The sequence below is a fragment of the Bos indicus x Bos taurus genome, chromosome 8, assembly GCF_003369695.1.
Source record: "Bos indicus x Bos taurus breed Angus x Brahman F1 hybrid chromosome 8, Bos_hybrid_MaternalHap_v2.0, whole genome shotgun sequence".
Lineage (NCBI taxonomy): Eukaryota > Metazoa > Chordata > Mammalia > Artiodactyla > Bovidae > Bos > Bos indicus x Bos taurus.
The window spans coordinates 94,207,018-94,233,690 of NC_040083.1; the positions used below are offsets into that span (position 1 = coordinate 94,207,018).

General features: G+C 36.1%; 1 protein-coding gene and 1 pseudogene across 1 annotated transcript; one reads left to right on the forward strand and one right to left on the reverse strand.

The window, feature by feature from the left end:
* Positions 1-1,098: 1,098 nt before the first annotated feature.
* Positions 1,099-2,055, reverse strand: LOC113897880 (olfactory receptor 13C2). The gene has a single exon (XM_027550820.1). It carries the CDS (start codon positions 2,053-2,055, stop codon positions 1,099-1,101), a length of 957 nt encoding a protein of 318 aa, XP_027406621.1.
* Positions 2,056-23,558: 21,503 nt separating this feature from the next.
* Positions 23,559-24,665, forward strand: LOC113897495 (annotated as a pseudogene).
* The last annotated feature ends 2,008 nt before the right edge of the window (positions 24,666-26,673 follow it).

Consider the following 26,673-nt stretch of genomic DNA (forward strand, 5'->3'; position numbering starts at 1 on the left):
CCGTGAGCTCTGGATTCCACATGCCATAACTAGAAAGTTCATGTGCTGCAATATCCCACATGCTGCAACTAAGATCCAACAGAGCCAAATAAATAAATATTTTAAATAAAAGGAAGAAATAAAATGACAAAGGGGATTTTTTTCAAGATTGAAGGTTACAAACAGAGGAAAGAAATATAAACCCCAGATAAAAATCAAATGTAAAAACCATCTAAAAGATAGATTCACATTTCTTAATAACAGATTCCTCTTGGATTGGCAGTACATTAAATATTTCATGGATAGAGAGCCTATAGAACAGAGAAAAATATATAGCTCTATTTTTAACAGTGGGTAATTTGACTCAGAAGTTATTTATATTTACAGCTTTAAATATCAGTTATTTGGTTGTAAGACTAAAGCAGTTAGATCCCATGTATCAGAAGGTATATATATTAAAAAAAAAAAAAAAACTGCCAAAGTAGATATGTTGAAAGTATAATTTATATGTTGAAAATATATGAAAGTATACTATATATGTTGAAAGAATAATTTAATGCCTCCTAGTTGGAGGAGGCAATGGCAACCCATTCCAGTACTCTTGCCTGGAAAATCCTATGGACAGAGGAGCCTGGTAGGCTGCAGTCCATGGGGTCACGAAGAGTTGGACATCACTGAGCAACTTCACTTTCCCTTTTCACTTTCATACATTGGAGAAGGAAATGGCAACCCACTCCAGTGTTCTTCCCTGGAGAATCCCAGGGGCGGTGGAGCCTGGTGGGCTGCCGTCTATGGGGTCACACAGAGTCGGACACGACTGAAGCGACTTAGCAGCAGCAGCAGCAGTTGGATATGAGGGGCTTCCAGGTGGCTCAGTGGTAAAGAATCCGTCTGCCAATGCAGGAGATGAGGGTTTGATCCCCAGATCAGGAAGATCCCCTGGAGAAGAAAATGGCAACCCATTCATATTCTTGCCTAGGAAATCCATAGACAGAGGAGCATGGTGGGCTACAGTCCACTGGGTTGCAAAAAAGTTGGAGAAGACTCAGTGACTAACCAACAAAATTGATTAATTGATTTCTACATTGTGATGATAAAAGTTACCTGTCCCTTTTCCATTTACTTATTAAAAACTTTTCTTCTCAGTAAGTGTTTTACTGCTTCCTTCACATCCTTGTTCCTGAGACTGTAGATTAAAGGATTAATCATAGGAGTCATCACTCCATAGAACACAGATACAAGTTTGTCAGTAGCATCCATGTCATCTGAATTAAGTGTCTCTTTAGACTTGGGCTTCATGTACATGAAGAGAATGGTTCCGTAGAATATTATCACCACAGTCAAGTGGGCTGAGCAGGTAGAGAAGACTTTGCTCCTCCCCTCAGAAGAGCGAATTCTGAGGATGCTGATAATAATTAATGTGTAAGAGATAATGATTAACAATAATGGTGTCATTATGAATAAGGTTGTGGCCACAAGCATGATGAACTCGTTACCTGAGATATCAGCACAGGCCAATTTCATGACAGCCAGAATTTCACAGGTGAAATGATTGATGACATTATTCCTGCAGAAGGGCAATTGTACTACACACCCAGTTTGTACTGCAGAGTTGACAATTCCTATGATCCAGGAGCCAGCTGCCATGGGCACATAGGAACCCTTGCTCATGATGACAGAATATCTCAGAGGGTTGCAAATAGCCACATACCTGTCAAAGGCCATCATGCCCAGGAGCACACACTCTGTTGTCCCCATGGCCAAGCCAAGGAACATTTGCACAGCACAGCCAGAGAAGGAGATGGTCTTTTTTTCTGAGAGGAAGCTCACCAGCATGGGGGGAATGGAGACAGTGGTGTAGCAGATGTCCAGGAAGGAGAGGTTCCCCAGGAAGAAGTACATAGGGGTGTGAAGGTGGGAGTCTAAGATGCTAATGAGAATAAGGGTACCATTCCCCAGAAGGATGACCACATACATTATTAAGACAAGCACATAAAAGAGTAGCTCAAGCCTTGGATAACCAGAAAGCCCCTTCAGAAAAAATTCCACCAGAATGGTTTGGTTTTCCCATTCCATTGTATGGTTTCTTTTTCACCTGTAATATATTAGAATATGTTAAAATATGTATTCTACTATGATTATATTCATCTATGTACCAATGTACCATATACTCATAGAAAGAAAAGAAAATATAAAAAGGAATAGACCAAAGAAAGAAGAAAAGAAATAAAGTGGACCAAATAGAATAGAGGGGGGAAGGGAAGAGAAATGAACATATTTTCAAGCTACAAGCAATATGCCATGCAATTTATTGAATCTCATCAAGGTTCTGGGAGTGAGGTGTCATCATCCACATTTTACAATAAATAAATCAAAGCAAAAATATTAAGTAAACTTAATTAAAGGTAAATTTAGAGCAGAGGTAAGATTCAAACCCAAGTCTTCCTTGCTGAAGCCTGAGCTTTTGGTCGTATTTGTCACCACAAGTTAACTAAGGTTTAAAACAAATACGAGTATTGCATTATGTGTAACTAAAAAGTAAACTGTTTTTATTGGCTACAAACCACCACTGGAGAAGGAAAGGGCCACTCACTCCAATGTTCTCGCCTGGAAAATCGCATGGACAGAAGAGCCTGGTGGGCTACAGTCCATGGAGTCACAAAGAGTTGGACATAACTTAGTGACTAAACGACAACAAACCCCCACACAATAGATTAATGATCTTGTCACTGTTCCATGTTATACTGCTATGCTTATTATCTGACTTGTCTATTAGCATGAAAAATTTATTAAGGCAGGGACTTTTTCTTGTTTACTTCTACAATACCTGTATCTACAATATAACAGACACAGAGATAAGAGGTTCAGAAATATTTGTTGAATAAATGAATACAGTCAAGGACCAAATGACTACTAATTATTTTATTTGTACTTTACCTAATTTAGTCTCAGAAGCAACCCTATTAGGCAATTATTGCTATTATTAGCATTGTCATTTTCATTATAAAAAAGGAAGAAAAAAGGTCAAGGTCATAGCTAAATAAGTGGTTGAGGCAGAACTTGAATCCAAGCCATATGGCTGTGGAGTTCAAACTTAACTGCTCATTTTGCAGAGAACTTGACTCACAGTCTAGAATATCTTGTAATCTAATAGACAATACTAATATTTCAAAAGAAACATCAGACCAAAATAGGGGATTAGTCAGAAAGAAGAGTTCATTATGGTGATTTTAGAGCACTTTAATTCTTTATATTTTGAGGGAAATTATTCATTTCTGTGAACAAAATATATCTATTAGTGTATAATTCTATAGTCTCCCCTTATGAGTAGTTCTGTCTACTTTTTCACTGCTATTCTTAACTGATTTCTCTTTTCATGAGTTTCACAATAAGTTTTCCCGTATTACAAGTTTTCTCCAAAAATAATTTTTAATGCTTTTGGAAAGATTTGTCCTTTCCACATTGTTTCATTAATGTAGGTTTTTGTGTTTGTAAATTTGTTTACGCTTATTTGGCATTTTACAATTTCATGAAATAAGAAAAACTATTTCATAATATTTTATCTTTATCCTCTTTCTAGCTCTAAGTCATTTAAAATACTTTGTTTTCCTATAGACTTAGATTTCTATATGAAATTTCCTTGTTACTGGTTTCCAGATAATTTTTTTCTCCTTCTGTCTTTAATCTTTAATCTAGATATGCATACCTAGTGATCAGATACTTTTATTCCATTTTATTTTATCTAATTCATTTTATTATGATAAAAAATGTGACCTTTAATTCTAAAGGTATATATTTTGGGGTTCCATTTACTTGATCCATGTTGTAAATGTCAACAAAATATATGAATTCTCTTTGGGGAAGATATATTATTTATATATATGTATATATACACACAACACTACATGTATACACATAATCAGGTTTATTAAATGCCCTATTCAAATCCTTGAGATTATTTTCTGTTATCTATATTTAATTAACTCTATATAATGATGGTTGGATGATTTCACTGACTTGATGGACATGAGTTTGAGCAAGCTCCAGGAGTTGGTGATGGACAGGGAATCCTGGCGTGCTATAGTCCATTGGGTAGCCAAGAGTCAGACATAACTGAGTTACTGAACTGAACTGAACTGAATCAAGTTTTACTTGTATATCTAGAATTATTTTTATATGCTTAGTTACTGTGTTGTTTAGTGTATACCTATTTATGGCTGATAAACTTCATACATTGTGAATGTTACAATTAATTTTTATCACATTTTGTATTTTAAATTTAAATTCTACGTTTATGATATTGATATCCAAGCAAGAATACTGGAGTGGGTTGCTATTTCCTTCTCCAGGGGTTCTTTCTGGCCCAGGGATTGAACCTGCATCACTTACATCTCCTGTGCTTGGCAGGCAGGATCTTTACACCAGTGCCACCTGGGAAGCCCAACTTTAGCTCTCTTTGTTGTGTGTACTCAGTCGTGTCCAGTCCTTTGCGACCCTATGCACTGCCAGGCTCCTCTGTCCATGGGATTTTCTAGGCAAGAATACTGGAGTGGGTTGCCATTTCCTACTCCAGGGGATCTTCCTGACCCAGGGATAAAATGTGATAAAATAGATTAATTAATTACAACGTTCACAATTTATGAAGAAGGTTATCAGCCATAAGCAGGTGTACACTAAACAACACAGAAACTAAGCATATAAAAATAATCCTAGATACACAAGTAAAACTTGATTATAACTATTTATGTAGAACTGATTATATATAGATAACAGAAAATTATCTCAAAGATTTGAATAGGGCATTCAATAAATGTCCTGATTATGTGTATACATGTATTATGTGTATATATATAAATCATAATATCTCTCCCAAAGAGAATTCATATTTTTTGTTAACATTTTCAACATGGATCAAGTAACTTGCTGTCAAAAATATATAACTTTAGACTTACAGGTCACATTTTTTATTATAATAAAATAAATTAAATATAATAATAATTGTATAAAAATATCTGATCACTAAATATGTGCAACATATATCTGGATGTAAGTTGTTAATTCTTTTTACAGTCATTGCTTTTTTATGACCATATTCACTCCATTCCCTTTAGAACACAATTTAAATGTACTTCATTTCTTTCCTTCCATATACTTTATTTTTATTACATACTTATTTTGCATTACTTATATTTCCCACTTTCTATTTCTTCTGGCTGATTAAATTGTCATTCACTAATTGTTTGCCTTAACTTGAACACTTTGTTCATTTTTTCCGTTCCATGAGTGGTGAGTTACCTTCTTTCTCTACTTTCACAATCTGACATACAGACCAAACATTTGTTTGTAAAAACTAACTATTGCATTAGCCAAAAGGTTCATGCAGGTATTTCTGCACCACCTTACAGATAAATCCAAATGAACTTTTTCAACTAGAATGCTCCCAAGCTCCTAAATTATCCCTCAAACACAAAATGAAAATAGAACTACAATAGTTTTATCCCTCCATTTCTATCCCTACTCCACAATTCCAAGATGCTACCAAGATAAATTGCTAAGTCACTTCAGTCGTGTCCAACTCTGTGTGACCCCATAGACAGCAGCCCACCAGACTCCCCCATCCCTGGGATTCTCCAGGCAAGAACACTGGAGTGGGTTGCCGTTTCCTTCTCCAAAACATGAAAGCGAAAAGTGAAAGGGAAGTCTCTCAGTCGTGTTCGACCTAGCGACCCCATGGACTGCAGCCTACCAGGCTCCTCCATCCATGGGGTTTTCTAGGCAAGAGTACTGGAGTGGGGTGCCATTGCCTTCTCTGACCAAGATAAATTAGGAGAATCAAATTTAGATTAATTTGAAGATAAAAATCTATATTAGCTAGAAACACACAAATGGATACATGAATTGAGGCTATTATTGCTAATTGACATGTTGCTACTCTATTTGGTACTTTATATGTTTATATATATATATATATATATATATATATATATATAAAATATACACACACATACATATATATATTGAAAGGAATGTTTAAGAAACTTAGTGACCAAATTACTAAGGAACTTCTGCTCAGAGAAATTTCCTAATATCACTCACTGTGACTTATCCTCTAGGTAGCACTGCACTGATGTCTTACGGGATGAGCCATGGTTTCATTTCTAATGACCTTGCCTTCTAAAGGTAGGGAGACAGGCACTCTTATACATTCTCAGTGAACACATAAACTGGTGCATCCTCTGTGGAGGACAAATTGGCAGTGTTAAACAGAATCATAAAGGCATGCGTATAACCTTTGACTATAGAATTTACACTAGGTAATTCCCACACAATTATGCCTGTGCATGTGTAAAGTAATTTATTTAAAAACTGATTCATTAAAGTACCATTTGTAATAGCAGATGTGGAAGCAATTTAAATTTCTATGAGAAGGGGACATAGAAATAATGAAATACCGATCTGCTGTCAAAAAGATTAAGAGACTCTTTGTGCATTGACATGGAAAGATCGTCAAGAACTATTAAGTGTAAAGGTAATATTCAGAATTGACTTCCCTGGTGGCTCAGTGGTAGTCCACAAGAACCCCTGGAGAAGGAAATGGCAACCCACTCCAGTATTCTTGCCTGGGAAATCCCAAGGACAGAGGAGCCTGGTGGGCTATGGTCCACGGAGTTGCCAAAGAGTAGGACATGGTTTAATGACTAGACAGCAATACGAATGTTCAGAACAGTATATAAGGCACAGTAACCGTTGTGTATAAATATTTTACATATATGCCTGTGTACACACACACACACATGCGCGCACACACGTGTGTGTGTGTGTTAGTAGCTCAGTTGTATCTGACTCTTTGTGACCCCATGGATTGGGGCCTGCCAGACTCCTCTGTCCATGGGATTTTCCAGACAAGAATACTGGAGTGGGTTACCATTCCCTTCTCCAGGGAATCTTCTTGACCCAAGGATTGAGCCCGGGTCTCCCGCACTGCAGGCAGAATCTTTACCGTCTGAGTCACTATATGTGTCTGTACACACACACACGCACGTGCGTGCATGCACACACACACCCCAACAATTTTTTGCTCCTATATAGAATACCTATAGAAAAATAAACAGGAATAACTTGTTATCTTTAGGAAAGGAAATGAATAGTTCACTAACAGAAATGGAAGGGAGGCTGTTTACTGTATGTTATTCAGTACCTTTTAAACATTTTGAATCTTGTGACTATAATACCTACCATAAAATAAATTACGTTTAAGCTAAAGAGTTCTTGTCTTTAAGATGTATAACCTTTCTCCTTTCACTTTTCTGATGGCACACTACATCAAACCATCCACTGCCATGGGACACAACTACATACAGTTAAAAATTGTTGTTATTCAGTATCACACCTTAAATGGGAATTGCCAAAGACTGATAAGTCCTTTGCTTCCCTTGTAGCTCAGTCGGTAAAGACTGCCTGTAGTACAGGAGATCCGGGTTCGATCCCTGGGTTGGGAAGGTCCCCTGGAGAGGGAAATGGCAACCCACTCCAGTATCCTTGCCTGAAAATCTCACGGACAGAGGAGCCTGGTGGGCTGCAGTCCATGGATCGCTAGTCGGGGACGACTGAGCGATTAACACACACTAACAAGTCCTTTAAATATAGTCATAATTTAATATCCAAGATACTTTCAGAAGTATCATTAGGATTTTCAGGCCCATATGGATCTCCTGACCCTCCATCAAACTGCAAGCTATCCTCTGATCTGGTTTAGAATCTATACTTCTACCCCATTCATTTCCTTTCCATTAAATGTGCTACTACGTTTAGGAGCTAGTAAGATTCCTGGAACAAAATTACAGCTCAATAAATGTTAGCTATTATTCTTGTTTCATTCACAAGTCCAAAGAGCGATCCCTCTTTAGGAATTATTTGTCCACCTATCATTAAAAGATACTTGCTCTGAATCTTAGGTCTATCTTCCCAATTTCCGGACATAATTAATCACCTCAGAATCACTCCAAACTCAACTTCATTTCTCCATTCTAAACTCATCTCCTATCCCCAGCTTTTAACATTTTGTAGCTTTTTATAAAATTTGAATTTGTTCGAATTTTTCAGATTTTCTGGGTTACTGTGTAAACTACTTGAGACACCAAAGGGCATTAGATAACATGTGAAGTTCATTGAATAATGGAGTTTATACCTACACCTGTAAAAGTCATCTCTACAAAAACCCTTGTTCCATGAGCTGCCTCCATGCTACATGATATTCTACCAAACTTATTCCATAATATTGTTAGGAACACAGGCCTTGGAGGTAGGCTTAGTTTAAATGGTATCTCTGCCCCTTACTAAGCAGGGTGGCCTGGGCATATTTCTGATTATCACCTTCCCCAGCTATAGCATGAAGATAAAGACAGCACCTGTACCATATATTTGTTGATAAGATTAAATGAGATAGTATATATTATACAATTACCACAGGAATGGTTTCCACTATTAGCAGTTTCCTTTATGCCACTCTATCACGGTTCTTCCTTTTGTTAGAAACTTTTTACACCTTTGAACCAGTCATTGTCTTTTCCATGGCCAGGTATATACAGCTGAAGAGTTTAATCACGTCGCACACAGTGTTCTGGCAAATGGTATTCTGTTCATCTTACCATAAAATCCTAATACACTTCATCACAGTATATAACACTCCAGTCCTTTATCACACTCTGATCCCTTGGATGTCAGCAAATTGAGTGGCAAATAGGAAAAATCACTCATAAGGTTCAATTCACTCCATAAAAAAATAGGATTTTAGGAAGGCATTAGTATGTTCCTTGTCTTAAAAAGATGGCTGATTTTTTTTTTTTTTTTTTTTACTGAGACTGTGTTAACATTTTTAGCAAGCCTATAACATTAAAAAAAAATAGAAAAGTCATTCATTTTTACAATCATAACCTAATAATAGAAAAACAAATATTCAAAACAGTCACCAATAGTGTATGCAAACACACTAGGATAATGCTCACTCAGGTCTCTTTCTGGCTATTCACTGCTTTGGTAAATCATCTGTTTCACATATGAGGTGTCTTTAAGGCAAATTGGTCATAGTTCTTCTCTTCACATGTTTACTCTGCACAAAGAGTCCCTAGCACAATATGTGGCATATTCATCTTGCTCTCAGTTGATTGAGCCAAATGAAGCAGAGTTGCTGCTAGGGGACCAGGAAAGTCTTGTTTGTTATGAATCTCATGCTACAGAACACAGAGTTCCCTCTGTACTGTGTAGTGAGCCTTAATGAACTAAAAATGATAACAGAGTGTTCAAATACTGTGTGCTACTCTAAAAAGCTACACACTGACACAAAGGAATTCATAACTACTGATATTCCATTCTGTTCCTTGCTCAAAGCCTTTACATGTTAAACTGCTCTTGTGATCTCAAAAGTCTTTATTTTTCCCTACTACCTCTCAGTGACTAGACCCTTAAATTCCATTTCCAATATTTAGTCTCTCTTCAGTGAGAAAAACATCTGAATTTCAAACTTGACACATTTAACCCATCAGTCTAACTCTTTCTTGTAGTTGATAAGATTTGGTTCTTGTCTTTACAATAACTTACCTTCAAACCAGGTTCTGACCCTCTTTCTAGGTTGGACAACAAAAGATATTTTTATCTTTCTTTTTTACATGTAGCCAGTTTTCATGACTCCTCATTTCATGAACCTCTAAAGAGGCAGCTACTGATGAGTAATCATTTTGCCATGGAAATTCACTCATTTGTTGACATCTATAGAAGTATGCAGGTTGCAGGTATGATAATTAGGATAAATTCCTCTAGTTCAAATAAAGAATTGTTAGATTCCTCTAGTTCAAAATAGAAAGAAAATTAATATTTAGTAATAAATTTTAGGAATAGGACAACTTGCCCCTGAAGCCCAGGCTGAAATACGACCCCATTGTGGAGACCCACAAATACCTAAAGAACATGCTTCAGGCTTTGGGACACAATTTAAATGTTCTAAAGGATGTTTCTAAACCTCTGTGCAAAATTTTCAATTGCTTCATAGATGAAATATGTATAAAACTTATGAGACTCCAGAAATAAAGCCCTGAAGACCTAATTACAGGAAGCCTATTACTCTGCTTCACACAGAATCTGGAGGAGTCTTGTGCAATGTTACCAAAGTTTCCCCAGTTGAATTCTCTCTCTGTCTCTCTCTCTCTCTATCTCTGTCTATCTCTTCCCCAGCTCTCTCTTACACACATACTCATATTAACACACAAACACACCTACACCATTTTTGAAGTATAAATGGTTATTACAGTACACAATTTCTTTATACATTTTTTAGAAACTCTAGATTTTATAGACATTCACTTTATATATTTAGCTTATATAAATGCTGACTTTTTGAATAAACATATTATAAATTTCTAAAACTGAGACATACTTTAAAAGAAAAATTTTTTAAAGTAAAGAAAGAAAAAAAGGAAGGAAGAGAAAGTAAGGCAAGGAAAGAAAGTATATCCTTAGGCAATACACACATAGAGATGTAAAGAACAAGGATGAAAATAAATTGAGACTTCTGGTTCAAGATGGCAGAATAGAAGGACATGCACTTATCTCCTCCTGAGAGAACACCAACATTAAACTAGTTGTCCAACAACCATCAGAGGAGGACTCTGGCTCCCACCAAAAAAGGTACACCACATCCAAAGCCAAGAAGAAGCTGCACAAAGACAAAGCTGCAGTGAGATGGTAGCACCATGATAAAATCAAATCCCATTCCTGCCAGGTGGCTGGCCCACAAACTGGAGAACAATAATACCCAATAAGTTCTCCTACTGTTGTGAAAGTTCTGAAACCCACCTCAGGCTTCCCCTCCTGAGGATCCAACAAAGGGACTGGGAATGAGGTCGAAATTGCTAGGTAGTCAGGGTAGGACTCTGAGACCTCAGTCCTGTTTTCAATAAACATCTCGCCCCATTAACCTAAAACTATACCTTTTGTCCCGAATTCCTGAAATGTGTCCTTTGTCTGGTAAATTATCAGTACTCAGATCCAGGAAAGGTCAGTAATTAACATCTGTTCCATAAGCTTGAGGGAAAAACAACCGGTGATCCATTCATCTTTGGCCCTTACATCTGGTCTACTTTTAAATGGCCAGGGGGCACGATAAAGGGTGGCAACTTAATCTAAGGATCAATATAAACCATTCAGTTCAGTTACTCCGTAGTGACTCTTTGCCACATCATGGACTGCAGTATGCCAGGCTTCCTTGTCCATCACCAACTCCTGGAGCTTGCTCAAACTCCACTGAGTTGGTGATGCCATCCAACCATCTCATTCTCTGTCATCCCCTTCTCCTAATGCTTTCAATCTTTCCTAGCATCAGGGTATTTTCTAATGAGTCAGTTCATCGCATCAGGTGGCCAAAGTATTGGAGCTTCAGCTTCAGCATCCATCCTTCCAATGAGTATTCAGGACTGATTTCCTTTAAGATAGATTGGTTTGATCTTCTTGCTATCCAAGGGCCATAAAGATGTTAAGTTAAAATGTGATCTTTAAACTGATTGGTTAGAAATGACATATTTTAAGGACAGGAGACAACCAAAAATGCACAGATCAGTGCCAGTAAATCCTGTCTTTCTGGGGGACTATTTATCCCCTCTCAGGGTTTATGCTGTCTATGCAAGGAGATCAAGCCACAGTCAATCCTAAAGCAAATCAGTCATGAATATTCATTGGAAGGACTGAGGCCGAAGCTGAAACTCCAACACTTTGACCACCTGATGTAAAGAACTGATTCCTTGGAAAAGACCCTGATGCTGGGAAAGATTGAGGGCAGGAGGAGAAGGGGACGGCAGAGGATGAGATGGTTGGATGGCATCACTGACTCAAAGGACGTGAGTCTGAACAAGCTCCAAGACTTGGTGATGGACAGGGAAGCCCAACATGCTGCATTCTATGGGGTTGCAAAGAGTTGGACCTGACTGAGTAACTGAACTGAACTGACTGAGTGTCTGTGCTAAGAGCTTTGTACTTTTTTCTCTTTTAAAATAAATCCTATTCACTTGCATGCAACTGTGAGTGTTTGCATGTTCTATTCCTGAAGTTCAGCTCCAGAAATTAGAACTCACATTCCCATCTCAGGAATCTCCAGGGAATCTGGCCTTGAAGTTGGCCTTAGGCCAAATAACTACCAGGGAGGGAATGCAATGCCACTCATCAGCAAATAATTGGATTAAAGTTTTATTGAGTAAGGCCCTGCTCATCAGGGCAAGACCCAGTTTTTCCCATTGCCAGTCCCTCCCATTAGGAAGCTTACACTTACCTAATGCTGCAACAAAAAATGATGACTTGGTGTGCTACTGAGGTATGCTGTTGCTGCTGCTGCTGCTGCTAAGTCGCTTCAGTCGTGTCTGACTCTGTGCCACCCCACAGACAGCAGCCCACCAGACTCCCCCATCCCTGGGATTCTCCAGGCAAGAACACTGGAGTGGGTTGCCATTTCCTTCTCCAATTCATGAAAGTGAAAAGTGAAAGTGAAGTCGCTCAGTCCTGTCTGACTCTTCTCGACCCCATGGACTGCAGCCTACCAGGCTCCTCCGTCCATGGGATTTTCCAGGCAAGAATACTGGAGTGGGGTGCCATCGCCTTCTCCACTCAAACTAACTGACCTGTAATCAAATATAATAATGTTAACTGTCTTTTATGGAGTGCCTATTAAATACCAAGAAACATAAATACTGTATCATATACCAACACTACAAGGTAGATATAATACTCAATTGATCTTCCCCAAGATCACCAACCAACAAGTCAGGAAATTGGAATTCAGAGTATCCAATTCTAAAGCCATCTCTTTTTATAACTGCAAGGTAAGGTGTGTATCTTAAATCAACAGTGTAATTAGATTAGTAAGCACCATTATTGATAATTACTATGCATTCAAAACTACATTAAATTCTTCATATGTATTGCCTCATTAATTCTCAAAACAATATTGGGTATTCTTAAGTTCCTCATTTTACAGACATGGAAACCAAGGCTTAGAGAGTTTCAGGACCTCACTGAGGTCATAGAGGTAGTGCTTGACAAAACTGGGCTAACTTCAGAATCTAATGTTCTCAACCATCTCACTCTTCTACCTCCAAAATGAGAGAGAACACTTTGTTCCTGTAGAATTAGCAAAATCAATACCAGAAATATCGTGCGGAGCCAAAGTCCTTTTGTATCACAGAGAATCTGACAATCCTAAAATATTCTCTTTGGCAATGTATGTTCTTAAATATTTTAACAAAACACATGGGGAATGGCTGAAGGAACAACAAAAGTGTAGCCTGGTGTATTTCTCCATCTATTAGTGTCCTCTTTGATTTCTTTCACCAGTGTTTTATAGTTTTCTATATATAGGTCTTTAGTTTCTTTAGTTAGATATATTCCTAAGTATTTTATTCTTTCTGTTGCAATGGTGAATGGAATTGTTTCCTTAATTTCTCTTTCCGTTTTCTCATTATTAGTGTATAGGAATGCAAGGGATTTCTGTGTGTTGATTTTATATCCTGAAACTTTACTATAATCATTGATTAGTTCTAGTAATTTTCTGGTGGAGTCTTTAGGGTTTTCTATGTAAAGGATCGTGTCATCAGCAAACAGTGAGAGTTTTACTTCTTCTTTTCCAATTTGGATTCCTTTTATTTCTTTTTCTGCTCTGATTGCTGTGGCCAAAACTTCCAAAACTATGTTGAATAGTAATGGTGGAAGTGGGCACCCTTGTCTTGTTCCTGACTTTAGAGGAAATGCTTTCCATTTTTCACCATTGAGGATAATGTTTGCTGTGGGTTTGTAATATATAGCTTTTATTATGTTGAGGTGTGTTCCTTCTATTCCTGCTTTCTGAAGAGTTCTTATCATAAATGGATGTTGAATTTTGTCAAAGGCTTTCTCTGCATCTATTGAGATAATCATATTGTTTTTGTTTTTCAGTTTGTTAATGTGGTGTATAACATAGATTGATTTGCGGATATTGAAGAATCCTTGCATCCCTGGGATAAAGCCCACTTGGTCATGGTGTATGATCTTTTTAATGTGTTGTTGGATTATGATTGCTAGAATTTTGTTAAGGATTTTTGCATCTATGTTCATCAGTGATATTGGCCTGTAGTTTTCTTTTTTTTTGTGGGATCTTTGTCAGGTTTTGGTATTAGGGTGATGGTGGCCTCATAGAATGAGTTTGGAAGTTTACCTTCCTCTGCAATTTTCTGGAAGAGTTTGAGCAGGATAGGTGTTAGCTCTTCTCTAAATTTTTGGTAGAATTCAGCTGTGAAGCCGTCTGGACCTGGGCTTTTGTTTGTATACTACCCAAAGCAATTTATAGATTCAATGCAATCCCTATCAAGCTACCAACGGTATTCTTCACAGAGCTAGAACAAATAATCTCACAATTTGTATGGAAATACAAAAAAAAACCTCAAATAGCCAAAGCTATCTTGAGAAAGAAGAATGGAACTGGAGGAATCAACCTACCTGACTTCAGGATCTACTACAAAGCCACAGTTATCAAGACAGTATGGTACTGGCACAAAGACAGAAATATTGATCAATGGAACAAAATAGAAAGCCCAGAGATAAATCCACACACATATGGACACCTTATCTTTGACAAAGGAGGCAAGAATATACAATGGATTAAAGACAATCTTTTTAACAAGTGGTGCTGGGAAAACTGGTCAACCACTTGTAAAAGAATGAAACTAGAACACTTTCTAACACCATACACAAAAATAAACTCAAAATGGATTAAAGATCTCAACGTAAGACCAGAAACTATAAAACTCCTAGAGGAGAACATAGGCAAAACACTCTCCGACATACATCACAGCAGGATCCTCTATGACCCACCTCCCAGAATATTGGAAATAAAAGCAAAAATAAACAAATGGGACCTAATTAAACTTAAAAGCTTCTGCACAACAAAGGAAACTATTAGCAAGGTGAAAAGGCAGCCTTCAGAATGGGAGAAAATAATAGCAAATGAAGCAACGGACAAACAACTAATCTCAAAAATATACAAGCAGCTCCTACAGCTCAATTCCAGAAAAATAAATGACCCAATCAGAAAATGGGCCAAAGAACTAAATAGACATTTCTCCAAAGAAGACATACAGATGGCTAACAAACACATGAAAAGATGCTCACCATCACTCATTATCAGAGAAATGCAAATCAAAACCACTATGAGGTACCATTTCACGCCAGTCAGAATGGCTGCGATCCAAAAGTCTACAAGCAATAAATGCTGGAGAGGGTGTGGAGAAAAGGGAACCCTCTTACACTGTTGGTGGGAATGCAAACTAGTACAGCCACTATGGAGAACAGTGTGGAGATTCCTTAAAAAACTGGAAATAGAACTGCCTTATGATCCAGCAATCCCACTGCTGGGCATACACACTGAGGAAACCAGAAGGGAAAGGGACACGTGTACCCCAATGTTCATTGCAGCACTGTTTATAATAGCCAGGACATGGAAGCAACCTAGATGCCCATCAGCAGATGAATGGATAAGAAAGCTGTGGTATATATACAAAATGGAGTATTACTCAGCCATTAAAAAGAATACATTTGAATCAGTTCTAATGAGATGGATGAAACTGGAACCTATTATACAGAGTGAAGTAAGCCAGAAAGAAAAACACCAATACAGTATACTAACGCATATATATGGAATTTAGAAAGATAGTAACAATAACCCTGTGTATGAGACAGCAAAAGAGACACAGATGTATAGATCAGTCTTATGGACTCTGTGGGAGAGGGAGAGGGTGGGGAGATTTGGGAGAATGGCATTGAAACATGTATAATATCATGTATGAAACGAGTCGCCAGTCCAGGTTCGATGCACGGTACTGGATGCTTGGGGCTGGTGCACTGGGACGACCCAGAGGGAGGTTAGGGGAGGGAGGAGGGAGGAGGGTTCAGGATGGGGAACGCGGGTTTACCTGTGGCGGATTCATTTCGATATTTGGCAAAACTAATACAATATTGTAAAGTTTAAAAATAAAATAAAATTTAAAAAAAAAAGTGTAGCCTGGTACAAGAAAGAATCAGAAACAGCAATCTGGAAGTACCTGAAAAGCTCTCATGAAAAATGAACAAATATACTTGTTGTTACACAAGGAAAAATGAGGGTTGCATATATGTAAAGTTAAATGTAAAGAGCTTTCTAATAATAAGTATTCTCCCAAAGCAACCTGAGTGGCCTCTTACAGTGCTCTAACCATCACTGGGTTGGGAACAGAAGTAAAATGAATATCAACCCAACTGTAGAGAAAACAACATAGTTTTCATATGGATGAAACAAAACTAAATAAAACCATAAGTTAAATTTCATTCATATTTTTCAGGGATATAATGAAAATCTTAATGAAAATTTAAACTGCATGTCAAAAATAAGAAGGAAAACTACAAATTGGAAAGGTATTTACAGAGACAAAATTGTTCATTAAGAGTTCATACAATTTAAGAGGAAAACTATCAAAATACCAAGAGACAAGAATAATAAAAAGGTAAATATAAGTAATACATAAACATAGACGTAATATTCAATTTCATGAGCAATCATAGGAATAAAAAGTTAAACAAAGTAATGTTTTATATAAATAGAAAAGAATAGATACCATTTCTGGTTCTAGAAAATATGCAAAAATTAGTCTACGTGCAAATACTGCAGGAGCACAGTAAAATGTTAAGCTTTGGAAAAATAATTTTGCAAATGTATCAAGAATTCTCTCAATTCATATCTTTACATTCTATAATCACATCACTAGAGGTTAACCTTATGTTATTTCTAGTAGAAGGAAAGCAGATGACAAAGATATCATTGATTATTATATCAAAATCTCAAAATATTAAAATAAAATTAAAATATCCAACAGTATTAAAATTAAGGCTAGATTATTCTTCAAATATTAGAGAGAAAGGTTATAAAGACTGCAAAGTCACAGAAAATTGATTTAAAATGCAATATGCTAATTAAATTTTATCCATACTGGTATAAAGAAAAATTATTTCTATGTAGTTTTGAGTTAACAAGCATATGGATGATAAAAATAATTTAAAGAAGTAGAATGACTTCCTCTTTTACTAGGATTTTATTAGCACTGATCTAGCATGATCTGTGGAAGCCAAAGAAAAACAAATTCTTAGGGAAAGTTTAAGCGTTTTGAGAACTTTGCTGAAGTCATCAAATAGATGTGTTCAAAGAAAATTCCAAGAAATGTATGGCTAGGGAAGGTTTTTGTTAAGACAGGTTAACTGGGTTTTTGGAATGAACAGAAGTGGGGACTTCTCTAGAGAATTCTAAGTTTCTGACTCACAACCTTAGGGACTAAAGAAGTTTATAAAAATGAGCGCTAAATTAGCTTCCAAAAGAAGCTGAGTCTCTTGAGTAAGTGTCAACTTTAAGACAAATCATGTGAAGCTAGAGTTGCATCACATCTTCTTTTTAACTTGTTTCATTTCCTTCATGCCTCTTAAGAATATTCATGCACAGACAGGTTGCCTAATCATGGCTGCTCTTTCTCCCATTTATTTTTAGGAAGGAGCAACTGAAGTTTACCATCTTCTGGCCTTATTAATAAAATGCAAATGAAATTCAAAAATGAGAATTCTTTCAGTTAATACAATGGAATGGTATGAATGACTAAAACCCAGTCAGAAGGTAAGATAAAGAAAGAAGTTTTATTTAAATTTTTCAAAAGAAAAACACCCCATCAATAAATATACAAATATTGAGCTGAGGTGACCATTGCTCAGAGGTTTAGAAAATATGTATATATTTATTTATGTGAAAGGAAAAAAATATAAAAACCCACCAGGCATCATCTCCAAGACCGGGATACAACTAAATTTTTTTATCTCAAATTTGTCCATGGGAGAGACTGTGAGGAAAAGAAAGTAGTTTGCAATGCAAAAGAGCCTCATAAATAATAGACTTAGGCTTTTCTGATGGCTCAGGTGGTAAAGAATCTGCCTGCAATGCAGGAGACCCAGGTTCAATCCCTAGGTTGGGAAGATCTCTTAGAGAAGGAAATGGTCCCTGCAGTATTCTTGCTTGGAGAATCCCATGGACAGAGGAGCTTGGTGGGCTACAGTTTGTGGGGCTGCAAAATCAGATAGGACTGAGCAATTAACACTTTTGCTTTGAGTGGCTATATCATTTGAGTATTGAGAAGTACTGAGTTCACTAAAATTTTAAGTAAAAAGTATCTGGAAAAAGAACGCCTCATGATTTATATATTATTCACACATAAACTATGTTCAATAAGAGCTTGAGGATACAGGTAATTAAAGATGTTTGTAGTAAAAACAGGATTAGAAACCAAAAAAAAAAAAAGTAACAAAGGGAAGAAATAATCATGAGAGTTAGTCTGATCCTCAGAAGGCCAAACCAAACAAAAAAAAAGTTTAAAAGTTTTTGAGTTTTCATTTATATAATTAATCAAATTCTGCTACTGACACCTTAATTTGCTACACTAAACCTGAGAGAAATTTTCAATATTTTTTCATATGAATTCATTGTTAGAATAATGTCTTCATAAGTGGAAGATGATGAATGTCTTCAATGTTTTCAGAGGCAAATATACATTTTATGTGTGTATTTATCATATGGGTCCTTGAAAAAACTTGAGTGCATCATTTTAAAATTGTGCTTTTTTAAAAAAATTCATACTTATGTAAGCATTTTGACATAGCAATAAAAATAGGGGTTTGGGGACCATAAAGATACAGATTTAAAATTAATTAAAACTGAATTTTGATGTTGTGTTCCTGGTTCATTTTGTATGGAAAAAACTGCATAAATGGAACACTTTCTACCTTGAAAAACAGCACAAAAATGTAGTCTCAAAATTTTTTTTCGTATAAAGTAAATTAAATACCTATATAAAAAATAAAGATAAGGGTTCAAAAAATAATTCTGGTATTTACCAACTATAAGACATTGAAATTGTACTTGAATTTTGAAATATCAAATTAATTTCTTCAATGTTAAAATATGGATAATAACTTTGAATTATTCTGAAAGATAAATATTAAAAATTATTTGAAGTGCCAAATACAGACTAGGACCTCACATGTTGTCAATTACTCTTCTCTTTGTGAGCTAAAATAATACACCTTTCCATGTGGTATGTTAATTGAAGATCAGAGTTTATAAAACCTACAGCATAAAAGTTGGTAACTCTACTTATTTTTTCATAATATCAATTGTCTTAATTGATCTATTTAGAAGAACTGGAGAGGATAACAGAATTATATCCTCTAGTGAGAATTAGAGTATAGATGGCATCTGCTTTTCAATGAAAAATCTTAGAACTTTAAATATTAGATCTTCAAGTAAGCAAGTCAATAAAAGTGAAAAAAAATTCTAGAAAGTTAGGGATGTTTCTAGATAATTAGAGAGCTTAACTTCTGTTTTGAGTAAAAAAGTCACAGACTTTTCTTTAGGTCTGTTACAACAGTAAAAGAGTGCCTGAATGAAACCTCACAGCATCGAACCACACACTGATTACTCTAAAAGACTGGGCGTTGGTTGAGAAGGATTAGAGGACAGACAGGATTTAGGTCAGTTCAAAGCCTCAACAAATAAGAATATTATCGTCTAGTGACAATTCTATTCTAGGGACCATGGATCGGAAATCTCTTTTGAGATTATATTAATATGACTAAGAACTCAAATTCTTTATCTTGGTTCACTCCAAATATAACACTGTTAACCTGCAAGATTTAGAGAGTAGGGATCATAAATGCTCCAGGCCTACCAGAAATAGTAGCTTCCTATGGATAACTAGACAGGATGCACCAGTACAACTCAGCCTTAATGTTTAGTATCTAGACACATGGGACAACCACTGTAATGTTTAAATTGTTTTAGCATATTTTACTCTGAGTTAATCTTCCTAATATAATTTGACACCTACTTCAGTGTCTTTCTCTTTTTCATTATACTTTTCCTTTTGCATTTTTATTTTAGAATTTGGGTAATTCAGAAAAGTAGGAAAAAAGTATCTAAGATATCCATTAATGTTTTGATATTTCTTTTCAGTCTTTCAATTCTGTCTAGGTTATCTTGGTTTAAATTTTGATCTTTCAAATAATGTTATAATTGTTTTGTTATCACTTAGTCATTCTAAAATACTTTAAATGTAATTTTGGGGTTAGTGGAAATTTATCACAAATGTCATATTAAAAGGTGAATAATGACCCAATATAAGTGTACTATGATTATTTAACAATTCTCCTTGCATTAGACAAGAATGAAAAACTGTTTTAAAAGATCACTTCCAATATACAGATACCATGGAAAGTGATTGTATTATAAATTACCAAGAATCTTTTAAAATCTTCATTTCCTTGTTCCCAGATTCTATAAATTCATTTTAGAGAAGTAAAATTAAATGGGGAAAGCATTTCAGGCACAATGCAATTCAATAGAGTATTTGTTAACTGTTTCTTAAAAGGTACTCTAGCATTGCAAGAGTAATGAAAATCGTCTCCTCTATATTATCTGTTATGCTTCCTCTCCACCTCCATTTGAAAACCTTAAAGCAGATTGGTGGTCTCTCTTTAAAAAATCTGCAAATAAATTTTTTTTTTTGCAGAAATTATCAAAGGGCTGTTAGGATACCTCATGTACACTACATTTATTTACTATAAGTAATTTCCAAATAGGAATCAGGTTTATAAGATGTTCCTAAAAAGAGAAGGTTTTTGACCTGATTCACATCTGTCCTCCTGAAACTGCAGTACAGTCAGATCTCAGATGACTGAAGTTCTGCTATCAGAATTTTATTCTCAAAGTCATTTGGTATGTGTACCTACAGTCAATCAAGCTCCAATCTTAATACCAATTAAAGGTATATCCTGGCCTACCCAACACTTGCTACCCTTTTTGAAATGTATGCCTACAAAGTAGGGTGCAGCCAGAATTAAGTGAGTGTCTTCCTTTCTATGGACAGAGGAGCTGGCTGGGCCATAGTCCTTGAGGCCACAAAAGAGTCAGATAAGACTTGGAGACTAAACAAGAAAAATCTCCTTTCTATAATCAACAGATATATAAATATTCTATTATTTTGAATGCACTGTCTCACCATTGTAAAACAGAGTTTTCATAGAAAGCAGTGTAACTCATTGGCAAATGACTATCACAGAAATAGCTAGTCCTATACTGGAAACATAACTACTTTTTGAAAACCCTAAGTAAAAACCCATCTATTCAATCAACTTTTTTTCTCTAGGAATATTTTTTAATCTAGGTAGAATATCTTGAGAATGAAGAAGTGTTTTCAAAATTATACTCAGTTCTACTTAGTTGTTACAGGGAAGAATATCATATACTAATATCTACTCTTTAGATTTTTTCAAATTAAAGTCATTTTCTCTACATTCTATAGCACACTACTCTGATCTTGTTCAGTTCAGTCTCTCAGTCATGTCCGACTCTTTGGAGCACCACGGACGCTAACACGCCAGGCTTCCCTGTCCTTCAACATCTCCCAGAGCTTGCTCAAACTCATGCCTATTGAGTTCATGATGCCATTCAACTATCTCATCCCATTCTGCTCCTGCCTTCAATATTTCCCAGAATCAGGGTCTTTTCAAATGAGTCAGTTCTTTGCATCAGGTGGCCAAACTATTGGAGTTTCAGCTTCAGCATCAGTCCTTCCAATGAATATTCAGAACTGATTTCCTTTAGGATGGACTGGTTTGGTCTCCTTCCTGTCCAAGGGCTTCTCAAGAATCTTTCCAACACCACAGTTCAAAAGCACCAATTCTTCAGCTCTCAGCTTTCTTTATAGTCCAACTCTCATATCCATACATGACTACTGGAAAAACCATAGCTTTGTCTAGACAGAACTTTGTTGGCAAAGTACTATCACTGATCTTTAATATGCTGTCTAGGTTGGTAATAGCTTTTCTTCCAGGGAGCAAGCATCTTTTAATTTCATGGCTGCAGTCACCATGTGCAGTGATTTTAGAGATCAAGAAAATAAAGTCTGTCACTGTTGCCATTGTTTCCATTGTTTGCCATGAGGTGATGGGTTCGGATGCCATGAGCTTAGTTTTCTGAATGTTGAGCTTTAAGTCAACTTTTTCACTCTCCTCTTTCATTTTCATCAAGAGGCTCTTTAGTTCTTCTTTGCTTTCTGCCATAAGGGTGGTGTCATCTGCATATCTGAGGTTATTGATATTTCTCCTGGCAATCTTGATTCCAGCTTGTGCTTCATCCAGTCTGGCATTTTGCATCATGTACTCTGCATATAAGTTAAATAAGCAGGGTGACAATATACAACCTTGACGTATTCCTTTCCCAATTTGAAACCAGTCTGTTGTTCTATGTCTGCTTCAAATTGTTGCTTCTTAACCTGCATACAGATTTCTCAGGAGGCAGGTAAGGTGGTCTGGTAGAATCTCAATTTCCTTTCTTGGAAAATATTGAGCTTAATTGCAAATTCAGCAAATGGAAAAGGAATGCCTTTCATATGGAGAGAAATAAAGGGCAAACTCTTCTATGTGTGATTTTGTAGGTTGTATTTCTAAAAACTAAGGAATCCAAAACAAATTGCAATACACTTACACAGAAGTCTCACCAAAATGTTTAGTTTTGTATTGTCTGCTGTTCAATTTCAATCCTACATAGAACTGAAACCCCAATGGCAAGTTCCAAAGATATCAGGGAGAGATGATTTAAAAGGCCTTGCTACTCATGTGCTTATACACAGGCAACATCAACAACATCTGAAAGCATGTTAATGAATACAGATCTTAAAACCCACTTCAGATCCACTGATTGAGAGTCTTTTACAAAAATTTCCCATGTAATTCATCTATATACTAAGGTCTGGATGGGTGTTTTCTTCCTCAGCTACACAATAGAATCATCTGGAGTGCGTTATTCTAAAAGATGCCTTAGACACTCCCACTCAGACAACTTCTATAATTTTGAGAGCAATAACCAAGTAATTTCAAAAGGGGGATGTAAAGTCAGAAAATATAGAACTTAATAGTAGGTTGTTTACCTACTGTGTTTTAAAATACTTCTTACCGTTATGAACTTTATCTCTCTCAGAGTATTATAGTGATGATAAAATAAGTATGATGAAAATTTTCATAATTTGTAAAACCCTAACCAATGTTACTGTTAATGACTGGCATGATATAAAATCATAAATCAATATTTTTAAGAAGTTAAGCATGTTATTTCCAAAATGATGATATTCAAAGTAAATCTGAATCAGGAATAACAAATATTTATTAAATAATTCTTCCCTGAGTCAGAATTTGTGCACATAAAGTCAGAAATGGAATATTAAGTTTGTATTTTTAATAAATTACCAACATAATTATTGTCTTTCTTTTATTCCCTGACACATGAGCTAAAAGAAAAGTTTGAAAATCTAAACTCACAACTGTAAACCCAGCCAGCTAATACTGACCTGTTGCCCTTCCTCCAATATTCTCTTACTTCATATTATAATACTGTAGAGAGTCCTTAAACCCGCATCTCTTCTGGATTACTCCAGGTATGAAAATGTGAAATGGAAAGGACCAGTTGGACAGACATTGAGTTCATTCTACAGGGACTTTCTGAGTATCCAAGAGCAGAAAAACTCCTTTTGGCGATGTGTTTGTTGATGCACCTGGTGATTCTCCTGGGGAACAGCACTCTGATCATCCTCACTCTCCTGGATTCCCACCTTCACACCCCTGTGTACTTCTTCCTCTGTCATCTTTCCTTCCTTGACAATTGATACACATCCTCCTTTATCCCCTCAGTGCTGATACACTTTCTATCAGAGAAAAAAACTATCTCCTTCACTAGGTGTGTTGTTCAGATGTCTGTCTCTTACACTATGGGGTCGACAGAGTGTGTACTTCTAGCAGTGATGGCATATGACCATTCCATAGGCATCTGTAACCCTCTGAGATGGCCTATCATCATGAGCAAGGCACTTTGTATTCAGATGGCGGCCCTCTCCTGGGGACTGGGCTTTCTCAACTCATTGACAGAAACAATTCTTGCAGTACAGTTGCCCTTCTGTGGAAAAAATCTCATCAATCATTTTGTTTGTGAAATATTGGCTTTTGTCAAGCTAGCTTGCACAGATATATCCTTGAATGAGATTACTATCATGTTGGGCAATGTAATATTTTTATTTGTTCCATTACTGTTGATTTGCATCTCCTACATTTTCATCCTTTCCATTGTCCTAAGAATCAATTCAGCCGAAGGAAGACAAAAGGCTTTTTCCACCTGCTCAGCCCACATAATGGTGGTGACTGTGTTTTATGGGACAATCCTCTTCATGTATATGAAGCCAAAGTCCAAAGACGCTGCTTTTGATAAATTGATTGCCCTGTACTATGGAGTAGTCACACCGATACTCAATCCTATCATCTATAGCCTGAGGAATACAGAAGTGCATGGCGCTATGAGAAAATTGACAGCTAGACTGGTTCTGGAGGAAAGAATGAGAAATTTCATCTTTGAATTTATGTACAAAATAAGCTCATATATTGGATGCAAGGTTTTCAGTATAAGCAGAACAAAGGAAATAAAGGCTATACGTAAAATCACAGAATTTAAGAGTTGGGAAGAAATTTCAGGTAATAATCTAACTTCAATATTTATGAAAATATCATAAAAATGTAGGGACATGTAGTCCATGAAGTGAGAACAAACTTTCAGAAACAAGAAAAAAATTGAAATTAAACTTTTCCAGAAATATCCAAGTTTAATTTTTGACAATTAAAAATATGTATTTTTCATTCCCCTTTTTGAGAGAACTACTTGAGTTCATGTTTTTTCTCTTTATTACTCATTTTTGTTTTACTAAGGACTTGATCGGCCCCAACCTCCTTTTTCTAGTGTGTATGTATATATATATATATATATATATATATATATATATATAATATTCCTTCTTCTTTCCCTTGCTGTGTTTCTTCTACACAGTCTGCTACACTATGCTGCATGCACCATGTAGTTATCCAAATATATCCTGTTCTTTCACACTTAAGGACAATAGTATATGTCACTTCATCCCCATTATCATATTTCTCCTATGGTGACAACTCAGGCATCTAATTAAAGAAAATTTAAATGTTTTAATTCTGAAAAATCCTTCCAAATTTACCCACAGTGATAGCACTGTTTACAATTGCCAAGATATGGAAGCAACCTAAGTGTCCATCAGGTGATGAATGGATAAAGAAGATGTAATGTGTGTGTGTATATATATGTGTGTGAATATCATTGTTGTTTACTTGCTATGTCCAAAACTTTTGGGAACCCATAGACTGTCTCCTGCCGGCTTCTCTGTCTAAGAGATTTCTCAGGCAAGAATACTGGAGTGGGTTGCCATTTCCTTCTCCTGGGGATCTTCCTGACCCAGAGATCGAATCTATGTGTCCTGAATTGGCAGGGGCATCTTTACCATTCAACCATCAGGGAAGCCCCAATAGAATATTACTCAGCCACAAAGAAAGAATGAAATTCTGCCACCTAAAGCAACATAGATATACCTAGAATATATTACACTTAGTGAAATGAGTCAGAGAATGACAAATACTGTTATTACTTTTATGTGAAATCTAAAAAATAGAACTAATGAATTTATGTTAACAAACAGTAACAGAGTCACAGATACAGAGAACAAGCTAGTGGTCATCAGTGAAGAGAGGGAAATGGGGAGGATGAGCCAAGGTATGGAATGAAGTGACACAAACTATTATGTATAAATAAGCAACAAGATTTCCTTTCCAGAAGAGGAAATATATCCATTATTGTCTATTAATACTTTAAATGGAGTACAATCTGTAAAAATAGTAAATCACCATGCTGTATAACTGAAACAAATACAATATTGTAAATCAACTCTATTTCAAGAGAAAAGAAGTAAAAATTAAAAATAAGGAAATAAGGATGCATCCTTCATCCATGTAACATAAGAATTTTCAGGTACATGTATTCTGAAAGGTGGGAGTAATTAAGGACAATGTTTCTACCATTAATCTCTTTTTTATAACCTATAACTTTTTTTTAAATGTATTTTCAGAAAACTTACCACATATGTTTTGTTTGCAGTTCTGTATATTAAAATTTATCAGCTGTGAGGACAAGTATTAAAATTAAAATTCCACTTGTGATCATTATCGTATTATAAGAAGAAAAGCATGTGTTAGGGTGGGAACTGTGGAGAGATAGAGGTAAAGTGAATCAAAAGAAATGGGAGCTCAATTATATACAGGACATGACACAAGAGCATGCACAAGAGATAAGTAAACATATGAGGTATAGTGAGAGCCTGCTTACCACTGACAGAAGAGTTACACACACAGAAAGAGAAAAACTAGAATAAACCATGAGATACTGGGTAAGAAGATAGTGTGAACTCACTGCTTTCAGTATATACATAGAGCAATATGCATACAGAAAAATAGAGATATAGATATGGGAACAGTCTCAGACTTTATTTTTCTGGGCTCCACAATCACTGCAGATGGTGACTGCAGCCATGAAATTAAAAGACGCTTACTCCTTGGAAGGAAAGTTATGACCAACCTAGATAGCATATTCAAACGCAGAGACATTACTTTGCCAACAAAGACCATCTAGTCAAGGCTATGGTTTTTCCAGTGGTCATGTATGGA